The sequence below is a fragment of the Heterodontus francisci genome, chromosome 32 (genome assembly GCF_036365525.1).
Source record: "Heterodontus francisci isolate sHetFra1 chromosome 32, sHetFra1.hap1, whole genome shotgun sequence".
NCBI classification, from domain to species: domain Eukaryota; kingdom Metazoa; phylum Chordata; class Chondrichthyes; order Heterodontiformes; family Heterodontidae; genus Heterodontus; species Heterodontus francisci.
The window spans coordinates 10,498,857-10,518,323 of record NC_090402.1 but is presented as its reverse complement, the minus strand read 5'-3'; the positions used below and the strand labels follow the sequence as shown (position 1 = coordinate 10,518,323).

Below are 19,467 nucleotides of genomic sequence, written 5' to 3'. Positions count from 1 at the left end.
TCAACAGCAGATGGGCAGAGGCAGGTGATGTTAGAGGTAAAATAGGCAGGCTGTGATGGAGAATATAAGGGGTTTGGAGCACAGCTCAGGGGCAAAAAGGTCAGAGAGGTCACAAACAGTCTAGTTGAGCCGGTGGTAGCGGTCAGGGTGGGGGATGAAGTCAGTGGCATGATAACAGATTGTGGTTGGAGCTGAAGACAATGGCTTCTTTTTCCCTCCAATGCCTCGATAGAGCCAGATATTACGTCCTGGTAACTTTAGGCAGATGACATCAGCACTAAAAGTAAAAGCTCCGACACTTAAAACTAGTGGCAAACATATAAAAAGTCACTTTCTACAGCAAAAGGCAATATTGAACCATGGCAGAACAGGCTCGAGGGCTGAACGGTCTTCTCCTGTTCAGACATGTGGACAGCATTCCAATCTGTCCTTTTGCCCCATCACAAATATTTGAGACTAGTTTTGAAATGTTCCTCAGACTATTTTTTTTTCTTCTACTTTGCTAATGGGCTATTTTGTTTAAATTGGTTATTAAAAATATTCCAACGAAACTACAGATCCTTGCTAAGCTCAGGAGGCGCATGAAGGACAAGCCTTCCACCCAACAGCTATACACAGAACGAAGGAAAGCTATGGCACATGAGCAGAGCACAAGTGAAAAGAATTCAACTTCAAGAGAACTTGTTCTCAATGATATTAACCTACAATCTATGTCTGACCCAGGGCCAAGCTGCATGTCATTGCAGATCATATAACCCCAGCAACAGTGTGAATTATTCTGACTTTGTAGAGCAGACGACCCTCAAATAGTAATAAATTATCCAACTTTTAAAAGACATAAATGCCATACATTTTCATCGCAGGAAATGGAAACCATCCCTTGTAGCTTCATAAACCTATTTGCAATGAGTGTTATTTGCTGAGGTGACTGCCTAGTACTCTTTTTAGTATTTATATCTGGGCTGCAACAAATGACAATATACCAAGGGCTATACTTTTATATTGGAGAAAAGAGAAATTTATCTGATTTATTTATACCATTCCTATGCATAATTGTGATGGTGAAAGTTATACAGGAACTTTTTAAATATGAACACAAATTCAAAATCAATGTATTTAGAAAAAATTAAAGCCATTCATTCCTAGTTTTTAAAATGAGAAAGGCTAACTGCTGAAAGTTTTATGTGTACTTAGCACCCAAAAGATACAGTCTGACAGATGCATTGTTCAGCTTTAACTGCCTCCTCTACCAGCTGTTTCTTTGAAGCCTGTTCTGTATAGGCCTTGGGCTTGGTTAACAATTCATTACAACACAAGCAAAACAAAACCAACTGGCTCCTACTATGTAGACTGTGAATGAGGGATTCTCCCTTTCACTGGTTACTGGTCGACAGATGACAGGTTGTGTGTCATAACTCTCCAGAGAAGGAGTGGTGCGGTGGGGGGTGCAGGGGTGGAAAGGGCTGGATCTCAAAATGCAACCTCTCTCGGGTGCGACAGCAACCTCTCACTTGATGTCCCTTGTGTTTTTATAACTAATTGTTCGGAGACATGCAAGTCATGCACTGCTTACAGTGGCCAAAATATTGTAAAATAAATGTTACAACACAGCTGTCTGGTAAGACTCGGCCTACTTGTCCTCCACCCCACATAAAACAGACTGCTATTCAGTTGCATGGGCAGAAGCACACAAGTAGCCACTACAAGTCGACCAGTGTAGCTGCAGCTGCAGAACACAATTAATTTGTGCACACCCCTGCTGTGGTGTTATTGTACGTTTGTCAGTATCAATCATTGTTCTCACCATTTGGTCTTGTGTTAGTAAATGGGACCCATTTTATGGATCATTACACAGGCTTGGGTATTCAGTATATGGTATAGATAGGGAAAAATATATCTGGAATAAACTGCAGCAACAATGCCTGAATGGACAGGCCACGCTGCCCTCTAAGGGTGGCCCTTCACAAAACGAAGACAACCCATCTGTATTGGGCTGCAATAATTCAGAAATCCGCCTTTCAGAAGCTGCCCTCTCTTTTCTGTTTCAACATTAACGAAACAGCACTTAACAGTCCACTTGCATTCAAGTGGTAATTGAATACAACTCATAGACAATGATCTCACTCAACAATGGCAATGATGAACAAAACCCACATTTTGCATATTACAAGTTTACAACATCACAGTACGTGCACAGAGCCAGGTTAAGTAAATCATCGCAATTCCAAAATTTAATATTTCCCCGATTTAAAAAAAAATGCTGGTTGTGTAACAAAAGAAAAAAATTTTACAACTGGAGTAAATGAACAATGCAATCATGCAGCATGTTTGTATAAACAAAAAAAAACTCTTCAACTGAACATAAATCACATAAGCATACAGCACAGGAGGTGGCCGTTTGGTCCATCATGTTTGTGCCGGAAAGGCTGGAGGAGAAAAAGGAATCTGTTCAGATTAAACTCGTTGGGTGCCTCATCTCCAATTATCAGATAAATTAATCGTTGGGTAGGACAGAATTTGAGTATTGCTGCAAATACAGACATGTTGTCGAAGCTTTTTGTCTTGCACTCATCAGGACAATCTGCAAAAATACCAATGTAAGGGAAAACAACAACTTTATACTGTATGAGAAGAGTGTGTTGATTGGTTGGCAAGCGAACTCTGATTGGTAGAGGCATTGTCATGGAGGCCATACATCCCAAAGACTGGCGGATCGTATCAAACATGTCCTTTCCGCTGTTCACAACGGGCAAAGGTACAGGCCGTACCCAACCAGCCTGTGCTTTCAAAACTCAAAACAGTGTCCAACATTAGACGTGATTCCACAATTGGACAACATTTGCTAAATAATCCTCTGTGTTAATCATAAAATGGTTGTCAGCATAATTCTTGTCAGTCAGGCTCGCAATGTGGCGCATTTGCAGGTACTAGAAGCGACATATATTGATACACAGGGCCCTGTCCTTTGCAGACAGAAAGAACATGTACAAACATTGCGCCTGTTTCAGCTAAACAAAATATGCGACAGCCATTCGCTGGTTCAGTCCTCAGGGCAATGCCTTGACCAGAGTCAAGCTGCCAGGTTTAAATTTCAAACAAAGTTTGGCAGTTAACTGTCAGTGTAAACTGGTGCATTCTTCATGGCAATGCCTCTACCAGAGTTCACTTGCCAATCAGCACTCTTTCCTCACAGTATAAAGTTGTTTTCCCTTACATTGGTATTCTTGTGGATTGTCCTGATGAGTGCAAGACAAAAAGCCACGACAACATGTCTCTATTTTCAGCAATACTCAAATTATCAGTTAGTTGCTGAAGATTGTGTGCAAGTTTCCTTTTAATTTAACCAAGGCATGCTTGCTGGAAGTTATTTTCTGTTAACTTGGTGAATTCCAGTAAGTGCACAAGTTCTATGGTTACATTATTGATAAGTCACCTCGCTTCTCTAAAGTGTGTTTATCGCAGACGCAGACAGATCATTTTATTCAAAAAAAAGGGCAATAGTTGGAAGAGTGAATTCAAGGAGTTGGCTTTATTTATTTTTATTTAGAGATACAGCACTGAAACAGGCCCGTCGGCCCACCGAGTCTGTGCCGACCAACGACCACCTATTTATACTAACCCTGCAGTAATCCCATATTCCCTACCACCTACCTACACTAGGGGCAATTTACAATGGCCAATTTACCTACCAACTTGCAAGTCTTTGGCTGTGGGAGGAAACCGGAGCACCCAGCGAAAACCCACGCGGTCATAGGGAGAACTTGCAAACTCCCCACAGGCAGTACCCAGAATCGAACCCGGGTCCCTGGAGCTGTGAGGCTGCGGTGCTAACCACTGCGCCACCCTAAATTAGTGATTATTGGCTTCCTCTCCTCACATCTGTTCTCCTAAACTTACTTTGACCTTGCATTCTTAAAATGAGATCGGCATCAACTAGAAAATAAAAATGCAGTATGCATAAGCAAAGGCTGATTGCATGGGGCAGCATGTACACAGTGTACCTCATCTGTCAAATAAGTATTTATATAGCGCCTTTAATGTAATAAAACATACCAAGGCACTTTACAGAAGCGTTAAAGACAAATTTGACACCAAGCCGTATAAGGCGATTTTAGGGCAGATGGCCAAAAGCCTGATCAAAATGGTAGGTATTAAAGAGAGCGAGAGCGTGACACGGAGGGGTTTAAGGATACCAACTACCACTGTGTGGAAGCAAGTTATATAAATCAGTGGTAGTCAAAACATGTGCAGTGCAACGGGGGGTTGGAAACCTCAAGTTACCCTGGGGATCCCCAAGTTGCCCTCTTCCTACGGAGTCTGCAGCACCCAAAGTCTAGATTTTTTGATGTTAGCTGACCTGGTGGTTTTCTCCCAACATCCATCAAAACTCAAGTTTGAAAATTTTCCAGTTGAACCAATAGGCAAAGAACTAGTTAAAAGTGTGGCTTTGCATTGTCCTGTGGTTATATTGTAATGGGAATGAGAGTGTTTCACACTTCATGTGCACTTCAGCTGCCTTCACAGGTCAGCATCAGTGCAAAATTAAACATGGAAACCATGCACAATAGTAGCCAATTAAAGCTCTGCCCTTGTCTAAGAATTTCTACTGAAATAAAAATCAATTCAAAACTTCCAGTTTTGTTTGCCCTGGTTACTTTAAAAACCACACGAGATGACCACAGTATGAGAGATATTAGCTGCCATGGACTTGCAGAAAGACAGCTCCCAGCCAGATGGCCAAGTCTTTGGAATGACTGACCTGTTTGTACTTGCCGCTATTCAGAAAATGTAGAGCGAGACTACCCTTTTGGCTGGTCTACAAAGATTCAGCAAAATACTGGGCATACTGGCATAATGCCTCACCTGTCTCAAACCAAACAAAGTGGAATTCACTGTTTCAAGTTCCACAATTCAGATAAACATTTTATCCCAGCAAAAGGAAAAAATGGGGAGGAAAAAAAAAAGAAAAACGGACTGTAACAGGTGCAACTTTGTACAAGACTGGCCCAAACAACTATGACAATGGCACTGAGAAAGTAAGTGAGAATCAGACAGACTCAGTGCACCTCCCAGTGGCTGAAGCTCAGCTGCACAGTTTCTTCACAAAGTTCCATTTCCTTCATTCTTAATATTGGATAAGCAATGGATGCTTTTTACTTCCATTTTAAAATACAGGGAAGATAAAGGAGCTGCAGTTTTTGGTTAATAGTCTCAACATTAAACATTAATTCAAATCAAACCTTTGAATTCTAAAGTTCTTCTGGTAAAGGCAGGCAGATTGTTAGAGTTCACATTCAGGTTCATCCATGGTAGAAATGCAGAGATATAATATGCATTTTATGATGTCAGCTTTTTAACATTTTGATGTCAGACCTGCTCATCAAGCACTTGGCCGCAGGACTTTACAAGTGTACAAATTTCTTTAAACATACGCACAGCAGGAGCCAAAGACAAGAAACAATGGCACCAAAATGTGCGCACAATGACACACCAATGCATACCATTCTGCAGTTATTCTCCTGACCAACAATGAAATAAACTCCACCCTCACGAGATTGGCAACTTATTTATAGTTTCGTCACCGACAGTTCCTTAATAAATCTCAGTTGGGAGTTATTTTACCTTGTTACTAATGCATCAAACATACGCTAATTGAATTCATAGCTTGAGGGCAGACAAATAGGGAGTCTAATGTTGCTATTACACTGCAGGTGCTATCGGAAACCAGTACCTGTTTTTAGTGTAGTCAAGTGCTGCAACAGCACTACTATATTACTGGCTCTGTACCACTCTCGAGTTCAAACATAGTACAGCATGCATGTGTACTTGAACATTTGTACAGTATTCCATCAGTCACACTTTTCCACATTATCAAAACAGCTGAATGATTTGATTGTTCAGTAATGCAAGATCAAGATAGTCTTAGGAACTATTTTTGGCTATTAATTGCCCATCTCGAGTTGTCCTGCAAAGGTGGTGCTGGATGGTCTTCTTGAACTGCTACAATCGTTGTTACAATGGCACTTCCCCCAATGACGCTCAATGAAGAATTTCAGAATTTTGACCCAGTAGTGATGAATGAATGGCATAGGTCATGTCAAAATCAGGATGGTGTATACATCTTGATGGGGGTGGAAGTGATCGTTCATTTTGCTTCAGTAACACTGCAGTTGTGAGAGACTACCACCCCTGCTAGTCTTACATCTGAAGCAAACTCCAGACATCAGCTTAGTGTTGTTTACACTGCACATTCTGCATCAGTGATGCTGACACTGCTTCCTAGTGACACGAAGTGTGCAATATAACCACCCCATAGAAATGCAAGCTTTAAGTGGTTCATTCTGAATTACCCAATATTTATTTGCGGCCTCAGCCATGGCTGAGTGGGCAGTATTCCGTCTCCAAGTTCAGAAGGCTGTGGGGTTTAGGAGACCTAAACAGAAAATCTAGGCTGACACAGTGCAGTGCTTTGTCAGATGTATGTCTTGTAAATGAGATATTAAATTAAGACCCCGTCTGCCCTCTCAGGTGGGCATAAAAGATCCCATGGCACTATTTTCAAAGAGCAGGGGAGTTCTCCTTGGTGATCTGGTCAACATTTATTCCTCAATCAAAACCACTAAAAGCAGTATATCTAATCATTATCACGCTGCTGTATATGGAACTTTGCTGTGTGCAAATTGGCTACTGCATTTCCTACATTACAACAGTGACTGCATTTCAGTGTTAGTTAATTGGCTCTAAAGTACTTGGGACATCCTGAGATTGTGAAAGGTGCTACATAGATGCAAGTCTTTTTTTTAAAATTATGTGGGAGCTCAGGTACTTGCATTTTGGAATTACAGAATGCACACATTCCATTTATTTTTGATATATGAACACTGGCTACCTTTAAACATTACTGCCACACAATCTGTGGTGCATACACTTGAAGTATAAAATTAGCTTATCCCTTACCTGCCAGTCTGCTATTCACTTCATTGTGCTTTTTCCATAGCCAGAGAATAGCATCATCCAGCGTGGCCACTTTATCCATAGATTCTTTTGCCATCTCTTCGAAGTGCTGTGCACACTCCCTGCAGCCGAAGAAATGGTGAATGTATCTCCTGATAACCTGCAGAACTACTTGAGGGCTGTTGTCAAAACCTAGACAGAAAAAGAAATAAAGAATTTGTAGCAAGAAAAGGCCAATATACTCAACACATCAGTCCCTTTTTGATAGATCAGGACTAAGATTATTAGGTTACTAAAAGTTGCTATCCAGCGTACCAATTGTTAAAATCCAGCTATTACAAACTAACTAACTTATCATAAACTAACATTTAGCTTTATTAGAATTCTTCTTTGTAGTCTGATTAAAGTGGGAAAACGTAGGAAATAGGGCACAGTATGGACAAGATGTCAAAGCAGAGGGATTCTGGGAGATTGTCAAGTTTTAAAATGCTTACTTGCAGCAAGAGGGCGAGATCAGGAGAGCAGACAGTGAAAACAGCTTCAGTGTAGATTTGCCTTGTAATGATAAGGAAACTCGAAACGTAAAAGCATTGAGATAGTCAACACAAAGGGGTACAACATACGCAAATCCAAAAGGTTAGCAACCATCATAAAAAGATCCTTGGTTGGCTAAGAAAGGCATCCTTTAATACAATCTAATCACTAATTGAGAGGGGGAAGGGTTAACTGGAAAGTTGCCAGGATAAAAGAAGTCGCGTCTTTGACGACATACAGCAGAGAATTTTGTACAAGAGAAACAACGAGAGAGACACTAACCGAAAAACTTGAAGGCCAAAATTTTCAAGAGAAAGAGCTGTGCGCTATTCCATCCAGTCTCTAATACGGGTAGTATCTGTGTTAGACTGTTAATTACTGCCTGAGTTTGTGACAATGGTTTATCTAAAAACTTATCTTTAACTTTATCTCAATAGATTCTTAACAAGCTTTGTGTTGCCAAGTCTGTTCCCACCTTAGAAGGGGGTATAAAACACCCCTATCTTATCAAATCTTACAGCAACTACCTTTTCACTTGATTGAAACATAAAAGATCCTGAGGGGTCTTGACAGGATGGATGTGGAAAAGAGGTTTCCCCTTGTGGGAGAATCTCGAACTAGGGGTCACTGTTTAAAAATAAGGGGTCGCCCATTTAAGACAGAGATGTGGAGAAATTCTCTGAGGGTCGTGAGTCTTGGGAATTCTTTTCCTCAAAAGGCAGTGGAAGCAGAGTCTTTCAATATTTTTAAGGCAGAGGTGGATAGATTCTTGAGAAACAAGGAGGTGGAAGGTTATCGGGGGTAGGTGGCAATGTGGAATAATCAGTTCAGCCATGAACTTATTGAATGGCAGAGACAGCTCGAGGGGTCGAGTGGCCTACTCCTGCTCCTAATTCATATGTTCGTACAACATCCCATAATCCCTCTTCCCTCCCAAAGTACATTGAGCAGCTTGATGAACACATTTATACTGACTGGTACCAAAGGATAAATACTGGACACCCCAAAGATGAGAGTTATGCTCAACTTTTGTTTTAAAAACTGTAATTTCAAACTTGGCTCCTTTGGTATTTAAAACTTTCACCACGATGAATGATTCGCCAATTCTGTCCAAAGTGAAAACTTCAAAGTCTCCACTTTTCCCAAAGAGAGCAAACCCAATGTTAAATTCTAAGCAAAAAGCAAAGGTTCAAGACACTGTCAGCTGCTTTCACACAATTTTTTTGTTTAAAAACAAATTCTATTCTTAAATGCTTTATATGGAATTATTCTTATCGCTTTCCTCAGCTAATTGAAGGAAAGGCTGCATGTGATACAAAGGACAGAAGCTGTCCCATTCTCAGCTTCCTCTATCATACTTTGTCAAAATGACTAGAACCCTTAATAGAAAGGCAGGAAACCCAACACTAAGGATACAATAGATCATATGGGAAACAATACCCCATGGCATCATTCTGCTGGCTGGCTGGATCTCAGTCACACCGTTTGTACATGATCACATACATGCATGCACACATAGATTAGAGAGAGTTGTGAACAGGCATTTACTGAAGGCATCTAGTAAATAAAGGCAAGTTATCACTCAATCGAATATTTATAAAGCAGATTCTGAACAAAGTATTTTTATGGCAGCACCAAAGGTGAGGTCTTTCCTTGGCCAATTAAAACTCTTGGGATACAGAATGATATAGCAGGGAAGGAGGCCGATCAGTCGGGCTTGTGCCAGTTCTTTGAAAGAATTATCGAATTAGACCATTACCTTGCTCTTACCCAAGGAACTGCAATTTTTTCTCCAAGTATTGTCCAATTTCCCTTTGAAATAATCTGCAAACATCATCACTTCAAGACTGATTTATGATCTGGCATGCACTGTGTAAACTTATTTTTCCTTCTGTTGCCTCTGGTTCTTTTGCCGAAGACCTTAGATCTATGTCCTCGAGTTACCAATTCTTCTGCCACTGGAAACTGTTTCTCCTCATTTACTCTACAAATTTCCCTTTAATTGTTTCTGCTCCAAGGATCTCTTTATTTGGAGTGACTACACTCCAATTTACACTAAAATCTTATTCCATCTTTTGTGACCTGCATGTTCAACATCAGGAAGCTTTTCTGATAAGTGAGACCATTTTGCTGTTACACCTGCTTACAAAATAGCCACGTCCCTATGAATAGAAATCATTTTAGTGTTTTGAAACATTTCAATGTGATAAGGCACTACATAAATGCAAGTATTTTCCCTTCAAAATAAAGAACCTCCATTAAAAATTATTGCTTTACAACTGCAACTCTCAAATATAACAAATACTTAGTCAAAAATTCTATTAGCTTTCTCTGGTTTATGGTTAAAGTGAACACAAAATATTTGGCAGAAACATTTGAACAAGCAAAAATAGAACAGTTTGAAAAATAAGACTAATTCCTTCCAAGCAGCTGAAATTTTAAAAAGCAGTCACTTACAAAATAAACCATATCATCTCATCATTGGAGGCTACCTGTTAATTGGAAAAACATATACTGCAGCTCCTAGCAACAAACTAAAATAGCTTTTGAATTAATCCCCAGAGAGCTGGTATCTGAGCCTAAAGACTCATACTAACCTTAGAAAAGCTTAGCATAATCCATGTTCCCATGTCAAGTTACTATTGACTAAGGAAAACATGATGCTTTATAGTTTCAGGAAAGGGGAGAGCTGAGCCAAACAACAATACCATGTGTGCTTCTTTGTAAAGTCAATTGAGGAACACAGATTCCATACAATATTTTACCCCAATTTACTCATTTCTTCTCAAGCAACTGGCATATCACCACAAGAAGCCAGACAGTCTTCATATGAAGTGAGTGCGTTATCGGACTATTTGACCAGCAAGAGCCACTGCAGTTAGGGCTCGCTCTCTCTCTCTCTCCTCCAGTCACCCCCAACAACTCGTTCAAATAATCAGACAGACTTGATAAACTGCACACTCCACTTTTATTCATGGCCATGTTTGGGTTGCCAGAGCTCTGATCTAAATTATCCCTGGCCTCAAGCTGCTTACTGGAAAATATATGGAATGTCCAGTACGTGGGCACCACACAAGTGCCAGGCAATGACCAAGTCAAACAAGAGAGAATCTAACCATCTCCCCTTGTTGTTCAATGGCAATACCATCGCTGAATCCCCCACTAATATTCTGGGGGTTACTACTGACCAGAAACTGAACTGGACTGGCCACAAATATTGTGGCTACAATAACAGGTCAGAGACTAGGAATTCTGCAGCGAGTAGCTCACCTCCCGACTCCCCAATGCCCGTCCATCCATAAGGCACAAGTCAAGTTTGTGATAGAATACTCTCCACTTGCCTGGATGGGTGCAGCTCCAACACTCAAGAAGCTCGACACCATCCAGGACAAAGCAGCCCGCTTGATTGTTCGTGGATGGGATGCCATTCACTGCCTCCACCAACGACACAGTGGCAGCAGTGCGTACCATCTACAACAGGATTGTCCAACATATGGCCCGCAGGCCAGGATCCGGCCTGCCAAAGGTTTCCATCTGGCCGCGGATGTGAAATGTATCTGGGATCATTCTTCATTTTCGCCAGGTGTCCGTGACTGGAGATGGGAAATTTCCCTTTGTAGTCTTCTTGCAGACTGGCCTTTTTAAAAACAGTGCTGGCAGTTTCACAGCTGACAGCTGCTGAACTGGAACACACTTCCCAATTTTGACAGATTTGGTGTTTTCCGGCAGGGTGGTAAAAAAAATGCAAGAAAACCCCAAATTTGTCCGAAGTTGGGAAGCACATTCCAGCTTCAGCAGCTGTCAGCTGTGAAACTGACAGCATGATGTTTTTAAATAAACTCCTGCTCCGAGCAAGCATGTGTGTATGTATGTGGGGTGGACCTGCGTGACAGCAAGAGAGCCAGCGAGACCTGACAGATTGATATCTATCTAGAATACTCCACATCGCTATAATGTGTGCGGGCAGACATTGACTACTTGTGCAAACCAAAAAATGCCAGGTATGGCACTAAATCAGTATCCAACATAGTGATGAGAAAATAAGGTAATAAATTAATCTCATTTAAAGCTTCTTCACAAAAATGCACCTTTTGATTAGTAGTAAGATAACTTTTTAATGCCTTTATCTTTCTGAAATTCTCTCACCGGTCTCCCATTTAAGATTAAAAAATCGTAATGTGGCCCCCCACAAACAGTTGGGCAACCCTGATCTACAAGATGCACTGCAGCAACTCACCAAGGCTCCTTCAACAGCACCCACCAAACCCACAACTTCTGCCACCTAGAAGAAGTGCAGCAGATGCATGGGACCACCACCTGCAAGTTCTCCTCCAAACCACACACCATTCTGACTTGGAACTATAGTGCCATTCCTTCACTGCAGATGAGTCAAATCCTGGAGCTCCCTAACAGCACTGTTGGTGTACCTACACTTCATGGACTGCAGCAGCTGAAGGCAGCAGCTCACCACCTTCAAGGGCAATTAGGAATGAGCGTTAAAACACTGGCCTAGCTAGCGCCACCCACATCCCATGAACGAACAAAAAAAAAACTGTCACCTTGAAAAGCAAAACATATCACATCCAGACCATTTTACATAGGTGAACCACTCGTCGCAGATTACCCATCCCTTGTAACCACAGTGGTGAACTGACTAGCCAAGTTAGGCTTGTGGTCTACATTGTTGTCCTGGGTCTATCATGATTCACATTTTTGCAAATTAAAGAAAAATTGCTTGCAACAACTGAATATCCTCTGTAACATTTCAACCAGAATGTATGACTACATGAATTACAACAGAAATTACACCTCCATCTTTCAAGCTAAATAGGTTGGCACTTCAAACATGATCAGCTGTCTGACAGATATAGAGAAGTGGTCATCTTCTAGACCTGAGCATTTGGACCCCAGAAGTGTCTTCTGGTCTACTTCATTGCATCGCCCTGTTTTGTGCTTTCAGAGCCTACCTTCTGCCCCTCATTGTTCCCACCACCCCATTTTCTCCAATGCATCTTCTCATTTCTCCAACACAGCCACCAAATCCAACACCCAGTCTCCCATGCTCCACACTCCCAGGAACTGTAAGAGCCTTCAACCCGTCATGCTGCCACACACCTTCAATTCTCCATAGTCTTCAAGATTCCTTCTTCAGAGTTTGCATAGTCTTGGCTCTTCTTTTCTCTCTCCAAGTTCTTAAGTACCAATCCCCTCTCCAGATTGCTCCTAAGGCGCTCACTACTCTCAAACCACAGTCTTCCCAACCCCAAGCAGAGCTCCACCACCCTAAAGTCTTCTGAGGCGCCAGCCTGCAATCCTATTAAGTGTTTCTACAACCAGTTCCTCACTCCATCACATGCCATGCATAACCTCTGCATGAACTAACACCTGCTCCAACCCAAAACCCCTCATTTCCTCTAACCTTTCCTCATGTGACACAATAGCCTATTTCAACACAACCCTTCAATAGCCCTGGCACTGGTCAACTCACATCTTCCAGCATAGCTTAGATCTTAAACAAGATAAGAGATAGATATTGCCAATATCAATAAAGGAACAAGTGTCAGAGGTACAGAGGCATACATGAGGAGAAAGAGGGGAAGAGTCATTTAAAGGCATGAGAAAAATCATGTGGAAAGTGCACAAGATAGGAAACTTGGAGGAAGGGAAAGATGACAAAAATTGACAAGAACTGAAATAGGAGAAACAGACACACTTACAGCAAAGATTTACTTTTACTCTGAACAAAGCCACAAATCTGCTAATACATACCTATTAGACAGTAATTTTCTCACCAATGCACAGACTTCTTGCTGCCACCTATTACTTTGTGTCATGATTTTGGCTCTACTTGCAACTTAGCAATGCCAGACTTTGGTATTTTTAGTCAGTGAACTGTAACAGCCATTAAAATTACTATTATGCTGACATAATTGTTTTTCAGTCCTCCCACCATAAATCACCTACATCTTACTGCAATGTTAATTTTTTCTTTCCAAGTCAGTCAAGTGTTTATTTTTTTTTAATACAAGTGAAGTTTCTGGCTGGTTTTGCCTCTGCCATTTTAGCCCTAACACCATTCTTGGCACCTGCCTTGCGATTGGCTACCCAGCCCTGCTTTTGACTGTCGTAGGCACTTCTACACAGTTTCTTCAGCCAGGCCCGGTCCCGCTGATTCCACAGCCAAATTATGTTGAATTTCATTGCAACAGTGAAGAAAGCCAGAATAAGAGTGTGTAACAAAAAATGATTAAACTTAAACTACTTAATTACATTTTATATGTGTTGGAAATGGCTGCAGTAGAGTTGTTTTTGGTCAGAGAATTATTCTTGAGAAGGCTGGGCCTAGAGTTCATGGAGGTTCCATGAATCTTCAGTGAAACAGCCCATCCAATGGGAAATTAGTGAGAACAAAATCCTCAAAAAAGTAGAAGAGTGAAAATAAAAAGTTTGTTTTGCATAAAGCATCAAGACAAAGGTAGACACAAACTGCCACAGCTTGAAATAATTTTCCTTAAAAAGTTCTAAATACCACAGAGTGCCATTTTTGTTTAAGCTAAAATTAATAGATTTACTTGCAAGAAAATAGCATCTGGTATAAATGCTGCAAAGCAAGGAACTAGGAATTCTCAGCTACAAGGTTAAATTTATTGATATTAAAGCAGGCCAATTTGCTGATAAAAGTTTCTTCCCAAAAGTTTGGCGGACAATTAAAGGGTGAACAGCAGTCTCCGCGCCCTTTGATTTACCAGACAGCATCAAGACCCACAATCTTTCCAACTGATTGGTTGGAGCTGAAGTTAGGATAAATATTGAAAAGATCAATAATGTGATTAGTTTGGGTCTAAAGACTATGGGAAGTAAGACTGCTGCTCTCATGGTGCAGATGCAGTGAATCTTAGAGATAGAAACAATTGGATATACTCAGCAGGTAGAGAGAGAAGTCAGAAAGAGAAGATTCAGAGATGCACCATTTAAAACAAGACAGGCACAAAATTTGCAATGAAATCTGTTCCCACCTTTAATTACAGCAGCATTGTCCAGCCACAGGTATGACTTGGGCAACACAGTTTTAGCCGCATGCACCAACTTCAGTAAACTCCTTACTCGTACTCCAGGCAAGCAGCAAGCGTACTTCGAGTCTATATATACTTAGACATTTACCATTCAATAACCAAGGAAATAAAACAAAAAACATACACTCTGCTTTTCACCATATCATTTTACTTACAAATGCAGAAAAAGGATAAAATTCATATGCATGTGCTGTGCGAATGGGTATTACGATTACATAGCTGACTGTGGTGTCCATTGGTCATATTTTAATTTAATCAGAAATGCCATTAGTCACACCTGGATTCATTATGAGTCACATGTGGCTAATGTATTAGACAACACTAATCTAATAAATTGTGCTTCAAATTTCTAACCCCCTTTACCTTTATGTGGTTTATCTATAAAACCTCCCTCCCCTTCCAGGATTTTTCTATTTTTAGGGGTAGACAGGCAGCGTAGAAATCTAATACAAGCTCACCAACTCCCATAAGTACCGAGATTCTGCTTCTTCCCTCCTTGCCTCATCTGCTCTGATGCAGCCACCTTCCACACCAGAGGTTCCAAAATGTTTTTACTTCAGTGTAGGATTCCCCTCCATCATTGTTGACAGGGCCTTCAACCAATCAGTTCCCTTCCCTTTCCATTTGCATTTGCCCTCCACCCCCTCCCCCCACCCCCAAAGAACGACTTGTCGCCGCCTTCCATCCCTCCAGCCTCCACATTCGATAGATCATCGCCTGCCATTTCAGCCACCTCATTGCTATCTGGTCACCAAATCTCTCAAATGTCAGCTGTGGCTCAGGTGTCCGCACTCTCACCATGGAATCAGAGGACTTGGGGTTCAAGTCCCTTTCGAGACACTCCAATGAAGTACTGAAGGAGTGCTGCAGACAGAGATGCCAACTCGGATGAGATACTAAACTGAGGCCCCATCTTCCTTCTTGGGTAGGCACAAAAGATCCTATGGCACCATTCCACAGAGAAGGGGAGTTTTCAGTATCCACAACAAAGATGGCTAAAACAGATCATTGGATAATTTTATGCTGCTTTCTTTTGATAAGCTTTTCGACATACAAAACTTGCATCAAATAGCAATTAAACTCAGATTGCCCTCAGGCAGTATTTATTTGTAGCAATTAGCCTGTGGCCTTGAAACAGGACTTGCCAATTTAAAAATAGCTCTGCTTAGTACCAGAATAATATATTGAACACTACATTATATAACACTCTAGCTGTTACAGAACCAGTGCATCACCAGAGTTACCATAATGACCATGATCACAAGAAACTTACTAGTTTAGGCAAAGGATAAAAATGGTCTTTATTTGCCCAAGTACAGAAATAGGCAATCTCATCCTGATGTTGGATGGAGCGAGACAGAAGGAGGGAGGGAAGGGGAGAAGAGCACGCACTAAAGAGCGAGATCACACTGGCAAAGCAGGGAATTATTGCAGCAATAGAGATGAAACTGAACCCACAACTGCCTCAGTTTGACATGAAACAGACCGATACAGACATTGGCTGTAAAATGTGCAAAAATATTTCCTTTTCTGATACCAATATTACTTGCCTTAAAACAGCACACTATAGCAGAATGGGATGGTATTTTTTAAAAACACATTTAGGCCAATTTTCTGTTCAGCAAAGTTTAATAAATAGCAGTGGGTAGAAATGCAAAAATCTGTCTCAACACGTGTTTCTAAAATATAGAAGTCTGATCAGCATCTAAGGGAAAAAGAACATTTTAGGTTCAATTCAATCAGAAATGTTCACATCCCGATTGACCTACCACATTTTTCAATAGTGTGGTTTCCTACACAACATTTTATATTTAGTTTACATACCACATTTAAACATCTTACAGTAAATAAAGCACTGCAAATGACTGATTTGGTTTATTATTTTACACTGCCATTTGTAAGATAGTTTGTTCTTTAAAAAAGCATGTGCAAATAAACTGTATAAAGCATGTTTCAGAATCTTAGCATTGCAAGTTATAGTACACCAGCCTATATTTTACCAGCATAAATAATATTTAGTCATTGGCACATTTTATTTGGACTTTGTCAGCTAAGAGATGGATCTATGCTTTTAACTTGTAATCCTCCTGTCCTTGCTACTACCACCCCTAACTACTGCAATTTAATTTATCCTAATCTTTAAAGCGGACAACAACCTAAAACTACCTGCAGTGCAGGATTAAATGATCTTCACTGGTTACAGTAGTTGATATGGGTAAATAATAGATAGCAAAAATTTCTACACATAATCCAGCTGTCTTAGCGACCCAATTCTTCAAATGGCATAATAAGAGGAACTCACAATCTGATTCATCTCAGCGTAAAAATGTCAAAGACCAGCTGGTGCAAGGAAGCAAAATGATGGTCCTTAATTTCCTGATTTTCTTTCCACCTCTAATGAAAGGAACAATTCATTCTGGGGTACAGCTGCACAGGTATCTGCAGGCTCATCTAACTGATCAGAGTCTGAGACACAGTCTTGGCTCAGTGTCCAACATGAACCAAAATTAATTTGCTCCACCTTTTATTTTCCAGCAGGAGTCACTGCATCAGGAAGAATCGACATGCTGATTTTCCCCACTAGCTGACAGGAACAAAGATAATTGCATGCACTCCTGCCGTAATCAGCCAACTACTTATATTTCCCCTGTTGTTGCACAGCATTACAAAACTTCTGAAAAAAGGTACCTTTAGAAATCAATCACAAAGCAAAGGCATGATTCTTCTCCAAAATTGTGTTGTGCACTACCAAAACCATACTTTGCACTACCAAAACCAAGGTAAGTCTCAAAGCATTTTCGTATTAACTATTTTATCATCAGCCTCTTGCAAGTCAATGATGTAAGTAAATATCAATGCTATATGCCTCTATTATATTGAAGTTTCCTGGTTATTAGCATCATTAACTTTTCAGGCAGAGTAATATTCTGGGTTACAGAAAGTAAAGTTGCTTTGGAAAGAAGCTGTTTTACCAGGAAGGATTTGTATTTCAGGACGTGTCACAGCATGTACCGTCAAGGTATGGAAGAGTGTCCAAAGTGAGCATGGATAACCTCTGTACTGGAGCTGGCTGCCCTGACAGCTGACCCACTCTATTCGATTGGTAAGAAACATTCCAGATATCTGCAAAAGAAGTATGCACAAATAAAATATAACAGGGTGCTTATGCTGTCACTATATAAAAAAGGAACATGAAAAAGATATTCATCCAAGAGTCTGAAGAAAAATAAAAGCCTGTTTTAGTCATTTCTTAAATGGTCCCATGGAAAGCTAGCCATCTGGCAATTGATTCCCAATAAATAGTTTTTAAAAATTCATTCCTTGGATGTGGATGTGGCTGGCATAATTGCCCAGAGGTAGTGGGTCACACTCTTGAACCACTGCAATGGTTTGATGCAACTGAGTGGTTCACTAGACCACTTCAGAGAGTAGTTAAGTAACATACTCCAAACCCAAACAAGAAACTTAAAACTTAAACAAAGCCAATTACACAGCTATGAGGGGACAGCTGGCTTAGGTTAACTGGGTAACTAGACATACAAACATACGAATTAGGAACAGGAGTAGGCCATTCGCCCCAAACTTGCTTTGCCATTTGATAAGATCATGTCTGATCGGATTGTGGCCTCAACTAAAGGGTATGGCAGTAAATAAACAGTGGGAAACATTTAAAGAAACAATTCGAAATGTTCAACAAAAATACATTTAACTAAAAAACAAAAAAAGTCAACAAGAAAGATCCATCCGTGACTGTGTAATGAAGTTAAGGATAGCATTAGATTAAAAGAGGCTTATAACGTGGCAAAGAATAGCAGTAAGCCGGGGGATAGGGAGTGTTTTAGAAACCAGCCACCAAAAAGGGAAAAAAAAATAAAGACAGTAAACTAACCAGAAATAAAAAAAAACTCTCAAACTGTTTTTTATTTTAGGTATATAAAAAAAAAAGGACAGTATCTCAAGTAATTGTTTGTTCCTTAGAGGCAGAGACCGGAGAATTATCATGGGAAATGAGGAAATGGCAGAGTCATTGAATAAATATGGTCAGTCTTCACAGTAGACAACACAAGTTACATGTCAGAAATAGCAGATAACCTAGGGGCTAATAACAGTGAGGAAATTAAGGCAATTGATATTAGTAGAGAAAAAGTACTGGAGAAACTTAAGGGACTAAAATCTGACAAATCCCCAGGACCCGATGGCCTATACATTGTAGCATTCTAAAAGAGGTAGCTGCGGAGATAGTAGATGTGTTTGTTATGACTTTCCAAAATTCTATAGATTCTATAATGGTCCCAGCGAATTGGAAGCTCGCAAATGTTACACTGCTATTCAAGAACAAGGAGAGAGAAAACAGGAAACTACAGACCAGTTAACCTGACATTAGTCAGGAAAATGCTTGAAACTATTAAGGAAGCTATTCACAATATATATTAATGATTTAGATGAGGGAACTAAATGCAGTATCTCCAAATTTGCAGATGACACAAAACTGGGTGGGAGGGCGAGTTGTGAGGAGGATGCAGAGGGGCTTCAGGGTGATTTGGACAAGTTGAGTGAGTGGGCAAACGTATGGCAGATGCAGTATAATGTGGATAAATGTGAGGTAATCCACTTTGGTAGCAAAAACAGGAAGGCAGATTATCTGAACGGCTATAAACTGAGAGAGGGGAATATGCATCGAGACCTGGGTGTTCTCATACGCCAGTCGCTGAAGGTGAGCATGCAGGTGCAACAGACACTAAAAAAGGCAAATGGTACGTTAGCCTTCATAGCGAGAGGATTCGAGTATAGAAGCAGGGATGTCTTGCTGCAATTATACAGGGCCTTGGTGAGGCCACACCTGGAATATTGTGTGCCGTTTTGGTCTCCTTATCTGAGGAGGGATGTTCTTGCTATAGAGGGAGTG

General features: G+C 40.6%; 1 protein-coding gene across 1 annotated transcript in view; it reads right to left on the bottom strand.

The window, feature by feature from the left end:
- Nucleotides 1-19,467, bottom strand: part of qsox2 (quiescin Q6 sulfhydryl oxidase 2) — a 97,543-nt gene that overhangs the window by 4,696 nt on the left and 73,380 nt on the right. Inside the window, exons 10-11 of the mRNA XM_068012213.1 lie at nucleotides 17,534-17,684; nucleotides 6,958-7,146 (exon numbers count right to left, since the gene is read on the bottom strand). Coding sequence (XP_067868314.1) covers nucleotides 6,958-7,146; nucleotides 17,534-17,684 — 340 coding nt within the window. The remainder of the gene's footprint in view (nucleotides 1-6,957; nucleotides 7,147-17,533; nucleotides 17,685-19,467) is intronic.